This window comes from Ictidomys tridecemlineatus, chromosome 4 (assembly GCF_052094955.1).
Source record: "Ictidomys tridecemlineatus isolate mIctTri1 chromosome 4, mIctTri1.hap1, whole genome shotgun sequence".
Lineage (NCBI taxonomy): Eukaryota > Metazoa > Chordata > Mammalia > Rodentia > Sciuridae > Ictidomys > Ictidomys tridecemlineatus.
The window spans coordinates 160,283,559-160,302,906 of record NC_135480.1 but is presented as its reverse complement, the minus strand read 5'-3'; the positions used below and the strand labels follow the sequence as shown (position 1 = coordinate 160,302,906).

Here is a 19,348-nt window from a genome sequence, read left to right as displayed (position 1 = left end):
AAGCAGCTGTATCAGTCTGCACCACATTTTTCAAGTCATTCACACTGCCCCCACCAAAGTCTATTTGGGGTGAAAGTTGCATTAATTCTCATGAAATCCTCTAAGTAATAAGATGACTCTCCAAATGTAGAAATAGTAAATGAGGGGGAAATCTGAAAATTTTCCTTTAGCTGTCATTGCTACAGAAAGTTAAGGGTATAATGGGGAGGGGTTGAGTCCTTTTCATTGTTATTCATACCCTAGTACGTAGCCTGGTGACAAATACTAAGACCCAAGTATTTTTTTTAAATGAATAAAAAGTCACTATGTAGTAAATGATTAACTTAAAGAATGATCTGGCCTTTGCTCTCGGCCCTTGAGAGGTAATCTCTAAGCCTTTGTCATATTGTGATCAATAAGAATGTCTTTGTCAGGGCCTTTGACCATGTCAAATAGTCTTATTCTAACAAAGTGATTTGTGGTGAGTTTTGGGCCAAATGCCACCAGTGTGACCTCTGGATGTGCTAGAGACTAAGGTCAATCATGTAGGTGATCCGCTATGTCTATGTGTCCAAACATCAATAAAAACTCTGGACACCAATACTTGGGTGAGTGTCCCTGATTGGCAATACCCCATGCATATTGTCACACATTGTAACTGGGATAAGTATTATGCAACAGCTGTCCTAGGAGAGGACAACTGGGAGCAGAACTCTCCTAGTTCCTGGCCTAAGCACCTCTTTCTTGGAGTGTGATCAATATCTTTTGATTGATTAATATGAATATAATATAAGAGCTTACCATGAATTTCATCAATCTTTGGAATTATCAAACCTCAAGAAGGTTTTAGGTACCCTAAAAATTGAAGTTTGTATCAGAAGTGAGAGTGGTCTAAGAAACTACCAAGCTTGTAGTTGGTACTGTTGTCAATTCTTAAAGGTGATTAGATAATATTGAGTATATTCAGTGTTTCTAAAAACAAGTGGCTCAAATAACTGTAAATGAAAGAAAGCATTGTGTGATGAACCAAGAAAGTTGTTAGATCTTGGTAAGAGCATTAATTAAAATGAATATATTATTCTTGAACCATTTTTCCCTACCTAAGATATAGACTCATACTTCTGTTAGCAAAGAGATATGCTTACTGATACTATGCTTTATATTATCTTTTCCTGGAGAAAAGAGTGTCATATAAACAGAAGTAATAGGATTTTATTGTAGCTTTGCCTCTTTCTAGTTTTAAGACCTTCTATGAGCCTCCGTGTCCTCATTTATAAAATGGAAGTAAAGATATACAGAATTGGCCCCAGAACTCCAAGGTTTTATGTGTGAATATCCTCTATGAACTATACAGCATTAAAAATTATAAAGTTTGAAATATTTTTAGAAACTAGATTGCTCTGCTTTGCTTACTTTATTGAATCTTTTTTGAAAACAAAATGAATGATTTTGTTTTTTCTCAGCTTATGCTACATTTGAAAGAAAAATTAAATAGATATCTTTTTAAAAGTTAAAAAAAAGTTTCTCTTTGGAAGCCATAGAAATTCTCCCACTTCGCAAACTGAATATGAAGTGTGAAGAAATTTGTGATACAACAGAGGAATTATTTTCATGAATAGTGCTGATATCTGAATATACAAAAGACATCTGAGGAGACAGGAAGGAATTTTATGTGATGAATGAGTCTCTATGGAATGCCACTTTGTATATCCATTAGTTATTCAAATAGAGAAGATCCTCTAGGATCTTCAAAACATTCTACACCATTTGAACTTTAGTTTTTCATAAAAGAAACAAACATTTAAGTTGACCTGTTACCTAACTGTACATGGTCATAGGAAAGACTAACCCAACACACTTTTAATCAAACATAATTAGACCAGTGATTATATAAATTAGTGGAAACAAATTTTTCAATTAAGAAGACAGAGTTAAGAAGGAAGAATAAAGAATATAAATTTACTGAATATCATACAGCAGATGTTATACTATATATACATTATGTTCTCATTCATTTCTATAAATCAATATCTGGTCTCTCTCCTGTGCTCTACATCCCAATGAACAGTAGCAACATACTTTGCACAAAGTAGAAACCTTGGCATCATCTTCAACTCTGAATTCTTTCTCTTTTCTGTATTTCCCAATCACCAAGTCTCTGGATTTTTCCTCCTGATCTGTTCTCAAAATCATTCCCTTTCCCTTTATCATACTACCAATTTTTCTTCCATCCAATCCACTGCCCTCATTGCAGATAGGGTACCCTTCCTAAAACATACATCTTACCTTATCTTTTGTCTGTTTAATTATTTCAATGGTACCATTTGGCTCCCAATGCAACAAAACTCTAGTCTTCCTCATATAAGTTATATTCATAATATAATATAAATTACATATGCTTCTATGATATCCACCCTGACAACCTCATTAACCCTCCATCTTTACCTTCTTCCTTTACCTTCTGCAATTCTAGGCACTGGTTTTGGTCTTTTCAGTCATCTCTTTCTCTGAGCATTCTCTGAACCCACGTCTCAGTAAAAGATCTCTCCCTATTTACCTCAATCTATACTTCTCTCACTGTGGCTCCTACATAGTATTCAAATACAGATATATTTGTATATATGTACATGGGGTGTGTGTGTGTGTGTGTGTGTGTGTGTGTGTGTTTTACTGGGATTGAACCCAGGGACACTTAACCCACTGAACCACATCCTTATCCCTTTTATTTTATTATTTTTAAAAATTTTGAAACAGGGTCTTACTGAGTTGCTTAGGGCCTCAATAAGTTGCTGTGACTGGCTTTGAACCTGCAATCCTTCTGCCTCAGGCATGCATCACTGTGCCTAGTTATATGTAAATATTATTATTATACACAAATAAATAGGGATATATGCCATTATAGGTTGGTTTGTGTCCCTGTAAAGATATGTTGAAATATCAGCCACTGTTATCTATGAATCTGACCTTACTTGCAAATAGGACCCTTATAGATGTAATCAAATTGAGATAAGGTTATATTTGATTTGGATAGGTCCTAGTCCAACATCATTTATGTTTATATAAAAAGAGGAAAAAGACATTAGGAAGAGAAGTCCATGTAGAGACACAAAGATATACAGACATGGAGAGAAGAGGCCAGGTGAAAATCGGGGCAGAGATTGGAGTTATACTGTCATAAGTCAAACAAAAACAGATAAGGGGATGGGGAAGATCACCCTTCTTCCACCTTTCTGTTCTATATAGTCCCAGCTGATCGGACAAGTGAGGGCAGATATCCTCCACTCAGGGGTACAGGAAGGTAGAAGAGGCAAGGTAGGATCCTCATTTACAGGCTTTAGAGGGAACATGGCTCTGTCAAGATCTTGATTTTTAATTTCTAGCCACCATATCTGTGAGAGAATAAATTCATGCTGTTTCAAGTCACCAGTATGTGGCATTTTTACAGCAGCTCGAAGAAACTAATATAGGTTTGTTATCAAAAATGAGGTGCTGGGCTGGGGATTGTGGCTCAGTGGTAGAGCACTTGCCTTGCAAGCTGGGGACACTGGGTTTGATCCTCAGCACCACATAAATAAACAAAACAAAGGTATTGTGTCCTACACCTAAAAAAACAAAAATAAGGTGCTAGGGCTGGGCTTGTAGCTAAGTGGTAGAGCACTTGCCTAGCTCATGTGAGACAATGGGTTCTATGCTCAGCACCACATAAATAAATAAATAAATAAAATAAAGGTATTATGTCCATCAACAACTAAATCTCAATCTCTCTCTCTCTCTCTCTCTCTCTCTCTCTCTCTCTCTATATATATATATATATATATATATATATATATATATATAAAGAAGGTGCTACTAAAACAAATATCTAAAGATATGAAAGTAGCTTTAGAGCTGGCTAATAGGTAGAAAATGGAAGAATTTGAAGTGCTTCATAGAAAAAAAATTTAATTGGAGAGACTATTGGTATAAATCCAGATGTTGTTTGACTCTGTGCTGCTGTATAACAAAATACCTAAGATTGAGTGATTTATAAATAACAGAAATTTATTTCCTCACAGTCCAAGATCAAAGCACTAGAATCTGGTGAGGACCTTTTTACCACGCTATTTTATGGCAGAATGTGGGAGAATGGGGCTGAGGGAGAGAGGGGGAGAGAGAGAGACTGAGACAGACATAGGGGTTGGGGAAGACACCCTTTTTCCACCTTTTCTGTTCCATATAGCCCCAGCTGATCAGACAAAGTGAGAGCAGACGTCCTCCACTCTGTCCACCAACTCACATAAGAATCTCTGAAAATTCCCTCACATACTCATCCAAAAGCAATGCTTCACCAAACATTTGGGCATCCCTTAATTTAGTCAAGTTGACACATAAAATTAACCATCACAGATATTAAAGACAATTTTGGTGAGACCTTAGAAGGAAATCATGAATCATGTTATTGGACATTAGAGGAGAGGTGGTCCCTTTTTGTAAAATGACAAAAAGAAAGAATTTGGCTACATATATATTCCACCATTGAGTGGAAAATAGAATGTATAGCAATAAACTTGGATATTTACCTGAATAGATTTCCAAGCAAAATGTAGAAGGCACAGCCTGATTCCTCCTTGTTATAGTAAAATGTGTAGGAAATGTATGGCAAGTGTATAGGAAGGAGATAAATTGAGGAATGAACGGTAAGCAAAATTAAAAAAATCCCAACACTAAATCGTTTCAAAAATATTCAACTTAATCCAAATAGTGTGCTCTGGCTTTTTTTTTTTTTTTTTGCTAAGAAAATGACTTATGTGACTCATGGATCCCAATCAACCATCTATCTCAGCAGGAGACATGAATAGAGATAATTATTCAGGAAAGATCTGTAGAGGACTCTTTTGTCTAATAACTTGGACCCTGGTGAATAGCTTGATAGACTGACATGATATCTGAGGCTTTTATACAAGAGAAAGCTTCCAGCTTGGATTAAATGGATAGAGACAGGACAAAAAATGAAAGGAGAATGACTCTGAGGGCAGACGCATGGAGGTAGAGGCCTGGGCTTCCTTTCAGGCTGAGAGGGTAGAGCTGCCTTCCTGGCAGGCACAGGGGACAGAGTATCCAGCCACGAGAATTATTCTCAGGCCTTAATATCCAACGGAATGTGCCTGACTAGGTTTGTGGTATACTTGGGACCTAGGATCTCCTTTTCCTTCCTATTTCTCCCTTCTGGAATGTTTCCTATGCCTGTCTCATCAGTGTATTCTGGAAGCTGAGAGCTTGTTTTCTAGTTTCACAGGTCCACAGATGGGGAGGAATGGTGTACCAAGAGGACCACACCCAAGTCTTACCAGTAACTAGTTCAGATGATGAAACTTTGAACTTTTGGAGTTGATGATATTTAGATGGTATTTTGGGACTAGAGTTGATGCTGGAATGAATTAAGAACTTGCAGGGTGTGTGTGTTAGGGTCAGGTGAATATTTTGCATTTGAGAAGGACATGAATTTTGGGGACAAAAGGGCAGATTATGAGTTGAATTTTGTCCTTCCTCCCCCCAAAAGATAGGATAAAGTCTAAAACTCTTGATACTTCTGAGTATGATATTATTTGGAAATAGAGTCTTATAGATGTAATGATGCTTTACAGATGTAATAAAGCTTCATATGTCTCCTAAATTGGGTCCTAATCCAGTTCCATCTGTTGAACTTAAAGGAGAAGGGGAAGACACATAGCCAAGAAGCCCACACAGTCAGGGACTGAAGTCAAGGAAGCCAAGGAACTCCATGGATCAGGGGCTAGGAAGAGACAAGCAGAGATTCCCCCCAGAACTCAGAGGATGTATGGCTGGTGATACTTGGATTTTGGACTTTGTCAGAACTGTGAGAGAACAAATTTCTGTTGTCTTAAGTCACCCAGGAAAGAAAGCTACCAAGTAAAGAAATTTGGGCTTTATTTGACCTTGAAGTTAAAGCAATGCCCTCCTTGAAATGATTTGAGCAGATGAAAAAAAAAAAAAAAAACCCAAAAGAAGTCAAGAAGTCAAATCTACACTTTAGAAAGAGAATCCCATTTACAGTGAGGAAAATATAGTACAGCAACTATAGTATACTTTCCTGTATATATGTCATATCTCCTCTTGGAGTTTAAATTCTGTGGCAGCAGGGACTATGTTTTATTTTTTCTGTCCCTTTGTGTATTTCCAATATATAGGATACCATTAATTCCTAAGTAAAAATTGGTTAAATGGATAAATAAAAACCCAGGTGATTGAACTTTTCATGATAAGCTTCCAAACATACCATCCCTGAAGGAAAAGAGCTTATTCAACTTTGAATCCTCAATACAAAATATATAGCAGATTGCTAAAAGACAAAAAAAAATCAAAATTCAGAAAGTAAGTGAATTCACTGAGTAGTTACTTTTATCTTTAATGTATCATGTAGAGGGGAGAAAAAGAGACTATGCATGAAATATTTTAAACAGCACAATGCTTCCACGTGGAATGAGATTATGAAACACAGAAGAAAAACCAGCCAACTCCTTGTTTCTGACATCATCACCTCTGGAATAACTGGTGGACATTTGATACTAGTGACTCAGGTCACAGACAGAAATGGAGAAATAATCATGCCATTCCATTCATTTCAAACTACTCACCACAGGAATTATTAAAAATGGAAAAGAACTTCTTTGTTGAGAGTATGGTTCATTTTAATGTTGCCAGAGTAAAGTATAGACATCAAAACTCCTTGACCTCAGTTATTGCTTATTTCTTTACTGCATTATCCATTTAAGAACAATATTATATAAGGCATTACTTAAAAGGAGTTCTCTTTTCCTCTTTTGAAATGCTTTATTTTCTGAAATAGCAATAAGCAATATTATAAATATGCTGATTCATTATGAAAAGGCTCGTTTATAATCACACTTTTGCTTTTGATACACATATATTAGGTATCAACTGATGGATTCCATTAATTATGAAAATAAAACATACTTTTTCTTTATTTGTTTTGAAAATAACCCCAACATAATTTTTAAAGGCAGCACATGTTCTATCTGTAAATTTATGCCACTCTTTTTTAAAAAAATATTTATAACAGAAACCAGCTTTGTGCTTTACAACAAATATAAATGGGGTGATTTGTATAATGAAAATAAATGAATAACAGCAGTACTAATAGAGCTGATCCTATTTGTGATGGCTCATTAACTTCATACAGGATGCAATTTACTGCCTTGGATCAGGAGTTGATAATGTTACAATCTGGAGCTATTAGCTAAAAATGGTTGCAATAGGAAGTTAATAGGTTTGTTCATTCATTGGGAAGTCAGTATCCCTTTTTATATGCATCCCCATACTAAGCTACACACTCAGAAAGGGCACAAGGAGAAAAAAGACAAGGACAAGACATAACTTGAGTACTATTAAAATGAATAGTTAGCTGGGCACAGTGGTGCATGTCTGTAATTCCAGTAGCTTGGGAGGCTGAGGCTTGAGGATCTTGAGTTCAAAGTAAGCTTCAGCAAAAGCAAAGCACCAACAACTCAATGAGACCCTGTCTTTAAGTAAAATACAAATCAGAGCTGGAGATGTGGTTCAGTAGTTGAGTGCCCCTGCCCCTGAGTTCAATCCCTGGTACCAAAAAAAAAAAAAAAAAAAAAAAAAAAAGAAAAGAAAAGAAAGAAAGAAAGAAAAAAGAATACATGAATAGCTAATATCTAAGAAGCTCATTTTAAGTACTTTCAATGTATTTGAGTGCTTAATTATCACAGCAATCTATCAGGTACTTATGATTTCTCTCCTTATTGTGTAAGTGAGAGAATGAGGTTTAAAAATTTGCTCCAATACACCAATGAGTGATGGAGTTTTTTTTCCAATTCAGGGGGCATAATTTTAGTACCTGTCTCCTTAATTATTTATACTATGACAACTGCTTCTTATTTCTTTTTTTAAAAATTTTATTTTTTTAATTTGTTTTAATTAGTTACACATGACAATACAATAATCTTGACATATCATACATTTGAATCAGATGGATATAATTTCTCATTTTTCAGAGTGTACAGGTTATAGAATACCCACAGCAATAATAATGTCTATTTTATTCTGCTGTCCTTCCTTTCCCCATTCCCCTCCCCTCCCCTCCCCTCCCATCCCCTCCCATCACTTCTCTCTATCAATCTAATGTGACACACTTCTTTTTTTCCCCTCACATCATCATACATGTATTCTGACTTATCTCCAACTTCATCAAGTTTAGAATGATAAGCAAGTAAAAATCCCAGTGTTTCTCAGTGTAAAATGTAAGGTGAGAAGAGACACCAACACAATGAGCCCATGGATGATTGCTAGATTGTAAGAGGAAGAGAGGTAAAGGGGAGACAGTGGTTTGAAAAGGTATAATCACTAAACCTAGTGTTTTCAAGTTATTAATGACATAATTAAACATGGACAAAATCTTAACCTATGGGATATGCTGAAGAAAAAAAGTTGGGAGCATATTTTTAAAATGTTGGTAAATATTGCCACTCCCTGACTTCTAGTCTGCCATTGGCTGGCCGGGCACTCCTGGGAAAATCACACAACTGAGTGCAGCCATATTTCTCAGGCTGGGCTAGAAGATCCCAAAGGCAGTGCTTTCCAAAACCTGTCTGTAAAGCACTGTTGGGGACAACATGTGTGTCCTGGAGAAACAGGAAAGTACAGGGTAGTAACTTTCTCATAAGGCAAACTATATTCAATTCAAAGGAGTGTCCTTTAGTCTGAAATTAGGGTCTTATTACTTTCTTGTTATTAACCATTTAACATTTCAATTGTAAAATAATGACAGTGAAATAGATAGCAAATGATCTCTTTCCATTTGTGTGTGTGCTGTTGGGGGGAGGTTCTGGGGGCCAAGCCTAGGACTTTGTGCATACTAGGCAAGTGTCCTACTACTGAACTATACTTCTGCTCCATATTTTTTTTTATTGTCCTTACCTAACCTGTTAAAAAGTTGGCTATTTTATCTTAATTATAAACTTTTTTTGAAATGTTTTTTGAAATGTATGATAGACTACACAAGGAATCACTATTCTATTTTCAAACTCAAAATTTTCAGAATCTTCTACATTTCCACAGCTCTTTATAGTTTGTTAAACATTTTCACATTAATTATATCACTTGGAGCTCTATGATCTGTGAAACAATCTCGTGTTCCACAGATTTTAAAAATACAGAGTTTAAGGTGATTAGGTAACTTCACCAAGATTATATGGTTTGTTTAAGAGCCAGATTCCATCTCATGTTTTTTGACTTTGAATCCTATCTACTTTCCATCTAAAAGTAGTTCATGAATTGGATCTTACAATAGAATCATAGTATTTGCTTGTTTGTTTTTTGGTGGTGCTAGGGATTGAATCCAGCACCATGAATTCATGTCATGAATTCATGACAAGTACTCTACCAACTGAGATATATCCCCAGCCCCTACTATAAGTGTTTTAATGTACACAGAACTAATAGGTTTGAATTTCTGGAGGATGGGGCCTAATCTGGGTGATTCTGGTCTATAGGCAAACTTGGGTACCACTATCAAATGGTACTTGCCTCTGTCTACCTGGACTCACAAGAAAGAATGGGGGGTTTAGAGATAGAATTGGATATCCCTGGGCAAGTCACATGATCACCTGAGCCTCAATTTCTGCATCTGTGTAATAAGAACTATGATATCTAACATGCAGATTGTAAATATTTTGAAAAACAATATGTAGTACCTAAATCTGTTAGTCACTCAAAAAAGGAAGCCATCATCATTACTATTGCTACTATGGAAATACTACCTAGAATGCTGCTCTATTACTACTAATTATTATTACTACTATTTATAAATAGCAATATTATAAATAGCAATGATTGTAGAATTTTCCTTAAACAAATTTATAGCAAATACAGGTTAACAATTTACTTGTGATGGTCTCAATTTTTTCCTTTGTGAAATATCTACATCTGTTAATTTCTGGGGTATCTTTGGCTCTAAGAAGCCTGGGACTACATGGTTCTATTGAAGAGTTGAAGAAGGAAGTTTTGAGGAAGTAGCTTTAGAAGATTATTAAATAAATATACTTGAAATAAATTCGTACTTACAAATGACAACTCGATAGCTATGCTGTCATTTTCTGTCAAGGCAAGACTATGTCTAAATCCAAATATTTGCTTCTTTACAGTTTATAATTTGTATGTATCTGGGATTAAAAGTATTTGAAATAGCTTACAACAAATTACAAAAAGACAACAATAAAGCTAGAGGAAAAAGCTAATAATCATTAATAAATGGGGCAGAAAAAGAAGATAAAGGATAATGGAGTACCCTCTGACCCTAGTTATAATCAAACTGAAAGCTTCAAGTTTAGACTCAGTTCCTTTCTATTCTTGTTGTCACTGCCCTGGGTCAGGCTGTAGCCTCACCTAGACTGCTACAAGCATCTCTGTTTTAATGGGTCTCCTTGCCCCTTCCTAATTCTGGGTTCATATAATTTTGGCTATAGCCTTCTTTGTAAAGAGCCCTGGTTGTATCTTTATACCATTAATACTCTTCCTTGGCCTTCCACTGTTTACCATAGTCCTTCTACCACTTAATCCTCCATGATCATCTCCCAAACTACCACACTTAGTGTGGTCTCTAGCCAAATTGAATTACTTCTTAGTGTTCAAATGCAGCTTGAGTTTTTCCATCACCTTACCATTCTATTGCATCTTACAAGATAAGTAAATGAAGAAAATAAATATCCAGGGATAATTTCTATGTATAAGTCACAATTCTTTTTGATTATAGTATAATATACATTTGCGCCCAAATCTAACCAGTTACTACATTAAGAATCTAAGTTAAAGAGGCATCTTTATATGTAATCCAAAGTCTAGCACTATCGCCTCATATTTACTGTATATAAAATTTTTTCTTTAGCTGCTGAGAAAGGATTGTCTTTCAGTTGCCAAGGCACACAAGGCCAGCTGGCAGGAGTAGTCCAGGAAAAAAAAAAAAAAAAAAAAAAACATGCCACATTGAGTTCCCATGCAACAGAAACAAATGAAACCTAATTTGCTGATCTGTCTTGTTTATTTTGGTTCATTCGACAATGTAATATAACAGAAACAACACTGAACTGGGTATTAGAAGACCCAAAATTTAGTCCTGTTTCTGCCATTGACCAACCATATAACTTTCAGAATATCATGCAAATTTCTCGTCCTTGCTTTTTTTTCACTTACAAAATGAAAATCTTCCTTGCTTTACTCAAAGAGTCCATACACATAGTAATATTATTCTTTTATTTGCCATTCCCTAAAATGTAGCCTTTTTCTATGTGCTTTACAATTCTATCCTGTGGTGAAGCCTTTGCAGATGCCATAAGTCCATGTTAATCTCACTGAGGGTCCTAGAGGAGGATTCCTATAAATAATCACAGATAATTCTACAAATATTTGTAAAATATCACAAATGGTATTATTCAAATATATTTTAAGGGGTTGACTAGACGATCTCTGAAGCCCTTGCTAGTTTAAAAGTAGTAAATTTCTATATTCAAATTTACACTTGAAATTCAACTATTTTGTATATAAAGAAAACTTCAGATATGTGTACATCATCTCTATTCTCATATCTTGGAAATTTTTGGACAGACCAATTTCCCTGTCTCCCAATTTTAACCCTTACAAAGTCTTAGTATACCTGTTCCCTTCTTATATATGTAACAACTTGCCTGACATTTCATATTTCTTGTAGTAATTTGTACTAGTTTTTTGTTTTACATCAGAATATGGATTTAAGTTTTAAGTAAACATAAGAATTTACAGGCTGGGGTTGTGGGTCAGCAGTAGAGCGCTCACCTAGCACATGCAGGGCTTTGGGTTCAATCCTCAGCACCACATTAAAATAAAATAGATTTGTGTCCCAACTTCAACAAAAACAAAATATATTTTTTTAAAAAGAATGTAAAACGAATTACTAAAACATATTTTTATTTTTATGTTTTTCTTATATTGCTAGTTGTAATATTACAGATTCTGAAAAGAAATTTTTAATTAATATCATCTAAGGAAAGGTAAATATTCTTTAAAATGTCTACTTTGTTAAAATATAAAAGTATATGAGCACACAGAAAAATTGCTTGCTCCAAAAACTAGATGTGTCATCATAATCTAAAAGGTGGGCCTTAAAATAGAGATGGTGAGTACATGCAAACTTACTAACCCTTTGCCACCTCACTCTCTAGTCAGAGTGGAGACTGATAAATTGACACCAGGAAACAGAACTCTTTGATATCCTGGGACTTTTTTATTATTTTTTTTTTCAGTTGTAGATGGTAATTTATTTATTTATATGTGGTGCTGAGTATCAAACCCAGTGCCACACACATTCAAGGCAAATGTTCTACCACTGAGCTATAACCCCAGTCCTTCTTGATATCCTGTTTTAAAGAGTAACCTGGCTGAAATTCAACCTAGCTGACACTGCCATTCCTTTCCCTACAGTTTGGATTTTTAATGTAATCGGAGTTACAGTGAAGAAGCTACAGGTCCTCCTACACTTTGAGTTTTTAGAGGCAGTCTCACCTGAGCTATTCTGCAGATCTAGGTAAATCAAAGACGATGCTTCTGAATACACACACACACACACACACACACACACACACACACACACAACTTTGGGGATAACCAAGCTGAGGTAATTTCAAAGTCTAGTACATAAATGATACAAGATAATCTGCCATATTCAAGTGACACTCAGGAAAGAAAGAAAAACCCCCTCTAGTCTACTTTTCCTTAATACAAAATACAACACTTGAACTTTTAGATAAATTAAACCTCTATATTCTGAAGAGAGATTTATAAACTCTAGAGAGTAATATTAAATGATTCAGATAGTGGTACCATGCAAGAACAAAGTCACCAGAACCCTTCATACAAATTAAATGGAAAGAATTCAGCCCTTACCTGGCATAAACCACTGATGCACATATCCAGTGATTCGGTATAGCAACGAGTTCCATCTAACACCTTCGGTGCTAGTTCAACAACCAGGGTTGTTCCCTTGGCTTGACACTTTAGTGAACAGGGGTTGTCGGGGTCATTAGACACAGGAAGCCATTCATAAAACTGGCCATGGTGCTTGACATCATTATGAGCAGAGCATTGCTGAGCTCGGAAATCACCTGCTTCGGGTGGGCAGTCCTGGAGAAGAAGAGGAGGGGAGCAAAAAGTTAAGGGGATGGCCCCAAATAGAAAACCAGAACAGCTACGTGGTTTGTGGAAGTTGTAGAAAACAAAGTAAAAGCCTTGTCATTACACAGGGACCCTCCCATATCAGGTCATGTGATTATTTGACCCTCAAAGTAAAGAAAGCTGAGAAAACAATCTCCTGGAAATAAATTTTCTAATTAAAGTTAAATGAGAGAGTAACCAGTTTGAGATAGTTATTTTGGTTGATATTTGTTGGGAAAGTAACCATCTTGAAATGCATTTTCTGACAAATGTCCACTGGTCCATGAATACTTCCACATGAATAGCATTTCCTTGTATCTTAAGTGGAACATGGAATTAGCTGAAAGCATCCTTTGTCTCCTTTGGTCCAGACACTGGAAGCTAGAATGATTCGTTATTGTAATGACTAGCAGAAAAAATTTACGATAATTTCATTCAAAAAAATTGGGGGTATTGTTTGGCATTTTTTTCTAGAATTAAAGCTACATAGTATCTAGAATGAATCTTGGGGAACCCAAGAGAGATGGTCATTTATACATGGGTGTGTGGCAGCAATACCGTGGGTCTCCCTGACTTGTGTTGCCCATGCTCAGAGCAGAGTTAATAATACTAATCAGCTCTCAAGGTCACTGTGAGAGGCTCATGAGTTTATTCTGGCCAATTACTGGCTTGTGGAAGCTACCTAGTAAATGGTAGCAAGTCCTGTGATTATTTAATGAAGTCACAGGAAAGAGTTGGAGAATTAAGAGATTCTCTCAATTTAAATTTTAAAAGGTATTGACAGAGATCAATGGAAAATAAGACTCTCCTATATTTCAGAGAGGGTAATTGAAAATCTGAAACCATGAATAACAATGGCTATTATTTAATAAATGATAAAACACAGTGAAAGCAGATAAGATTTTGCCTTAAAAAGGCAAATACTGTGTCTTCTTTGGAAAGGTTTTTTGACACGTCTATTTCATTCTATATGTCTCAGAATGATTCTTACTGTAAAGATTTTAGACTATCCAGGCACAGAGAGGCTTCTTAGATAACTTGTTGTTCTAAAGGATTTGCATCTGGCCTTTCATAGTTCTCAGTTACTACATTATCATTTTTGAGAGTTCTTAAGAGAACTCTCTTTTTCTGTAAATCTCTTTACATTCCTATAAGCATTCAGAGAACAACATCGTTCTTTATTTTATAAAATGGAATTTTTTACTCTTCCCAAACTTATCAAGTAATACATAAGGCTCTGATATTCTGGGGAGCATAAATTCTTTCTAGGCAAGAATAGATAGGAGATAAACAATTAGATACTTATTTAGGATGAACATGAAATCGCTCAAAATACAACATAAAACCTCAAAGACATTTTACTGTTAGTGTTGTATGTGTTCTCAGGGTGAATAAAACATAGTTGTAAAGGAAAAGAACAATTTAAACAACAAAGGTGTAGATACATAGGTACTCAATAGGCTTAAGTGATTTTAAATATTAGCTGAAAAAATTTCATTCAAATTCATTGCTTATTAATTTCTTAAATGATAGTTAAATTTTCTAAAGACCCAGAAACAAATAAATAGTACATGTACACATATTATACAAGATATTTACTTGTTTATTGTGAAAAATCAAACAAAAAAACAAAATCCTCAAAACTAAGCTATGAATCACAAAACAGGGAAATTGTACCAAACCATGACAGACAGCACAAAATAAATTTAGTTTTTGATACCAGCTCATTTCAGACCATATGTCCCGACATAAGAACACAAACTTGAATTAACATGAACTCTTTGTGAATTCATGTTCCAAAAAAACCCCAAACAAACAAAAAATTACAACTTGCTTATTTAAATTCTACCAATATCTGCTTAGATTTCACTTATTAACTTCTCCCTAAAACAACCCTATTAAATAACCACAGCTCCAAACTATGAACATATACTTCCCTAAATCCCCCCATTTAAGACAATAACAGAGTCCAAAATGTTGTCTACCTTTTGCTGAGAAGGATTAATAAACCTAGCTTTACCCAGTTCACAAGTTTCCCTGGTTGGTCAGTGCATGGGAACTTCCACACTTAAACTGATAATTTACTTAATAATGTTTAAATCAAGTGTTTTCTTGTGCATAATACCTGTCATCCTAGGAAGAAATACTGAAGTGAACTCATAAACATTGAAGAAATTGTTTGAAATAGTCCCAAATCCCTTTCATAATTACCTTTGCTTCTTTTTTTTCTATAAATACAAGTGAACCAGCTAGAAAGGAATTCCAGGGTCAGGCTGAATCACTTTTGCCTTAAAGTAAGAAGGGTAAAATATAATTAGGTGATGTCTTAGTATGAGCTACAGGTAATTTTCTGCATTTTTACAATTCCAAGAAAGGAGTATGGACTGCATTTTTTTAATTGATGTTACTACCTCATCTTATTACAGACAAAATCCTTTGAGTTCCTCCTATTCAACAAAAGGTGTCAATTCATCCCACTTTCCTAAAACAAGATTCAAAAGCAGTCAAAGGTAAAACTATTTTAAAAAAGTAAAAATATTAAGATCTTTATTCTCTTTTCTGTGACCAAATCAGTAAATATATTTAGACATATAGAGAATAAGCTTGCAGAGAGATGTTCCTGTTTGCAATTCACTTGCTCATAATGTTAAGAAGAATACCTATTATAGTTTTATGATTTTTCATAAATAGAAAATCTCTCTGAGAATAATAATGCTCAAGAACACTATTACTCACTTTTATCACTACTGTGTCTCCTTCTGCTCATATATTTTTGGAGTGGGATATATAGTTTGCTAAATTTTAAATGCACTTGAAACCTGGAGTTCAGAGTTAAAACCTGAACCTGAACCTTTATAATGAGTTTATTTATACTCTGCAAAATGCAACTTCCTGTTTTAAGGAAAGGACTTAAGAGGACTTATAAAACAGGTTCAGAAAGCTTCTTGGACATCAAATAGCTCTTACAAAATAACATTTTGATGATTTAAGTGTAAATGAATCAGAAACATATGAATTAAATTTCCCTTGAAATACACGTGCTTAAAAATTAAGGGAAGAAGGATTTGGCAAAACATTCTTTGTTTGAGTCCAAAACTTCTCAAGTATAGTTCAAGACATTTATTGAATCCCTAATAATCTAAGATCTTCCGGGTGTAGGAAAGGAAATACAAGAAAAGTCACTGTAGCCTCTAGTCCCACAAATATCCTAATAAATATAACAACAATAACAACAGGATATCTCTTATTTGTATAGAAACTTACCTTCTACAAAGTTTTTAGATTTTAATTATAATTTGGTCTATTAAACCAGCATACTCCCTGAGCCTTTTAAAAGTCAGGTCTACAAACAAATGTCCTAATTACTTTGAACTTTGCTTTATATCACAAGTCACAGTTCTGCCCAGGAAGAATGGCTGTCCTTCATGTATAATAAATACAGAAGATACCGAATATATACAATGTGGGGTTTCTGTTCTTATCTAATGTTAATAGTGGGAATACTAAGTTTTCAATGGAGATAGTTAAAACAAATAAATTATGATTTATATATTTTTATGTGGAACTTGGTGCACAGGCAGTAATGATGAAGACAAAGCTACTGAAAACATGTGCTACCTCTCACCTTGAACCAGGCAAAAACAGGGTGCAGGAAAGGGGAACTGGACTAAAGACTCTAGGTTCCAGCCTCTCACACATCTCCAGAAAGATTCAAAGGAGAAATGGAGCAAGAGAAAGCAATCAAAGGCATTTCCTTACACTGTCACACGCCTGTGGCTTGACAGCTCTCATCAGGTCACTAGGCTAGAACTTCCTTACTCGGTGGAGATATATTTTCTTTGTAATAGATGATCCCATGAATCGCTATTCAGCCATTTAATATAACAGCTTTTCTCTCCAATTTTTAAGTACTTAATCCTAACTGTGTCTGAGCTTTCTTCTTTAAAAACACAAAAATAAAGCCTGACCTTTTATTTGCTCCCATTATAATTCATACAGTCAGTGGAGTTCTGCCATGTATGAATCTAATTCAAAACATTTTCTGGTTAATCAGCTAGCCAGTGGGAAAGATAAGATGGATCCCAGATGTCCCCTGATGATGATAGGTAGATCAGATTACACCGTGGGACAAAGGAGGGTCAGCCTTCTCAGAACTTACTCACTGGGCAAGATGTAAAAGATTATGTCTCAGCAGCTAAGGTGGCAGCCTATGAAAGGCCTTTAAATGGCTCTGAAAAAATATACAGACTATGTATTCAGGGTCAGGAGAAACAGTATTTGAAAAAATTTTTCATTTTTTAAAGAACATATTTTTCTTTCAGAGGGACATCCTTCTGCTTTATCTCTGTCCTTAAATATTCTGCAATTGAAGTATTCTATTAATTTTTCTGCTTCATTTAACTTCTTTTATGAGTGTCATTGTATAAGTATCATATTCTGATTCTATACTTTTATTTATAGAGTTAATATTAATAACTAATAGGATCAAGAAAACACTGAAAATTATATTCAGATGACCAAACATATGCAATGTAGTCACTAGAAAAAAAAAAAAAACTATCTTATCTCTGCATTTCCCCCTGATAGAATCATTCTACTAAACCCAATACCACTGTATATACTGTACTAATCACTCACCCTCCATAAAAGTTACTGTGAAAGAAAACAAATTAGAATTGCTTAATAAAGTCTATACACTATCCTGCAATAATGCTAGATCACTACTTTGTGATAAAACATACAGATATTTATCAGCTGTTTCATGACACTAGAAAAATCTCATTGGTTCTTAAGTTTTAACCTTCGAATATTAGGAATCCTCAAATTAATGAAACAGGAAAAGTTTACCATAAAAAGTTCTACAATAAGTGGATATAGGCTCTGGAACAATTCCCTCTAAAATTCTTGGTCTCTTAGAATACTTAAATAGATGTTGAGCTGCCTCTTTACTGTGTTTTATTACTTTTATTTACTGTTTCTTACCTTGAAAGTTAAGACAAACCCACTGAATAGTAAGTTAGCATTGACACAATCCAATCTACTAAGATATTAGAAACATAACGAAGATTTTTACTTCTACTTCCTGCCCAAACCTCCTTTCCTGTATTTTAGACTCCTACATACAACCGTTTATTTGCCATCTGTCTGTCTAAGGCATCACATACTCACCCAGACCTCTGTTTCTCCCACCAAATCTGATCCCCCTGAAGCCTGCCCCATCCCAGTCTCTGACAATTCCATTGTTTTCAGGCCCCCAAAACTTAGAGCAGTGGTTCCAAAGTTTAAGTGTGTATCAAAATCTCCTGGAGGGCTTCTTAAACCCAAGCTGGTAGAGCCCTCCAGAGATTCTCATTCAGTGGACTAGGAGTGCTGTTCCCTGGTAAGTCACCAGGCAATGCCAATGATGCTGATTGGTATCCACACATTGGGTACCCTGCCTTCCAGAAGTGTTGATTCTATTTCCAAAAGTACAGAACCTGACTTATAACGGATCTCCCTTCTACCCTCACTCTTCTGGAGAATTCTGTCAACACAGTAACCAGAATAATCTTATTAAAGCAGATCTTGTCACCTTTCTGATATAACTCATGTGGGCGACTCCACAATTAGATTTACCTTCTGTCACAGGTAAAGATCTGGCTTCCGCTTTGCCTCGGGCCTACCACTTTCTGCTGTCCTTACTCACTTGGTGGCCATTACACTGGATTCCCTGCTCCTCCTGGGCACATGCATTATCTCTCTCCTCTAGAATTCATTTTGCCCAGATTCTGAGCAGCTAATTAACTCACCTCATCAAATCTTGGCTCAAATACCACCTTCTCAATGAGTCCTATTCTGATCTATGTGATATTGCAACCCACTCCCACTACTCATTCCTCTTTATTCTGCTCAGCCCTGTCCTCCATAAAACGAAAATACCTTCAAGTAGACCATTAAATTTGCTTATTTATTATGCTTGTTTTTTAGTTTTTGTTGATGTTGTTTATTTAGAGACAGGGTCTCACTGAGTTGCTTAGGGCCTTGTTAAGTTGCTGAGGCTGGTTTTGAACTCGTAATTCTTGTTTTTTGTTTTTGTTTTTTAATTGTCAGTCTCCTTCCACTAAAACATAATCTGAGGAGGGCAAGGGAATTCAACTTTGGCTAT

The 19,348-nt window shown here is 35.3% G+C and overlaps 1 protein-coding gene across 4 annotated transcripts in view; it reads right to left on the bottom strand.

Moving 5' to 3' along the window:
- Adamtsl1 (ADAMTS like 1) overlaps window positions 1–19,348 on the bottom strand; it is an 876,927-nt gene that overhangs the window by 253,836 nt on the left and 603,743 nt on the right. For all 4 annotated transcript variants that reach the window (XM_078047684.1, XM_078047686.1, XM_078047685.1 and 1 more), the window contains one exon: window positions 12,937–13,173. In XM_078047684.1, coding sequence (XP_077903810.1) covers window positions 12,937–13,173 — 237 coding nt within the window. The remainder of the gene's footprint in view (window positions 1–12,936; window positions 13,174–19,348) is intronic.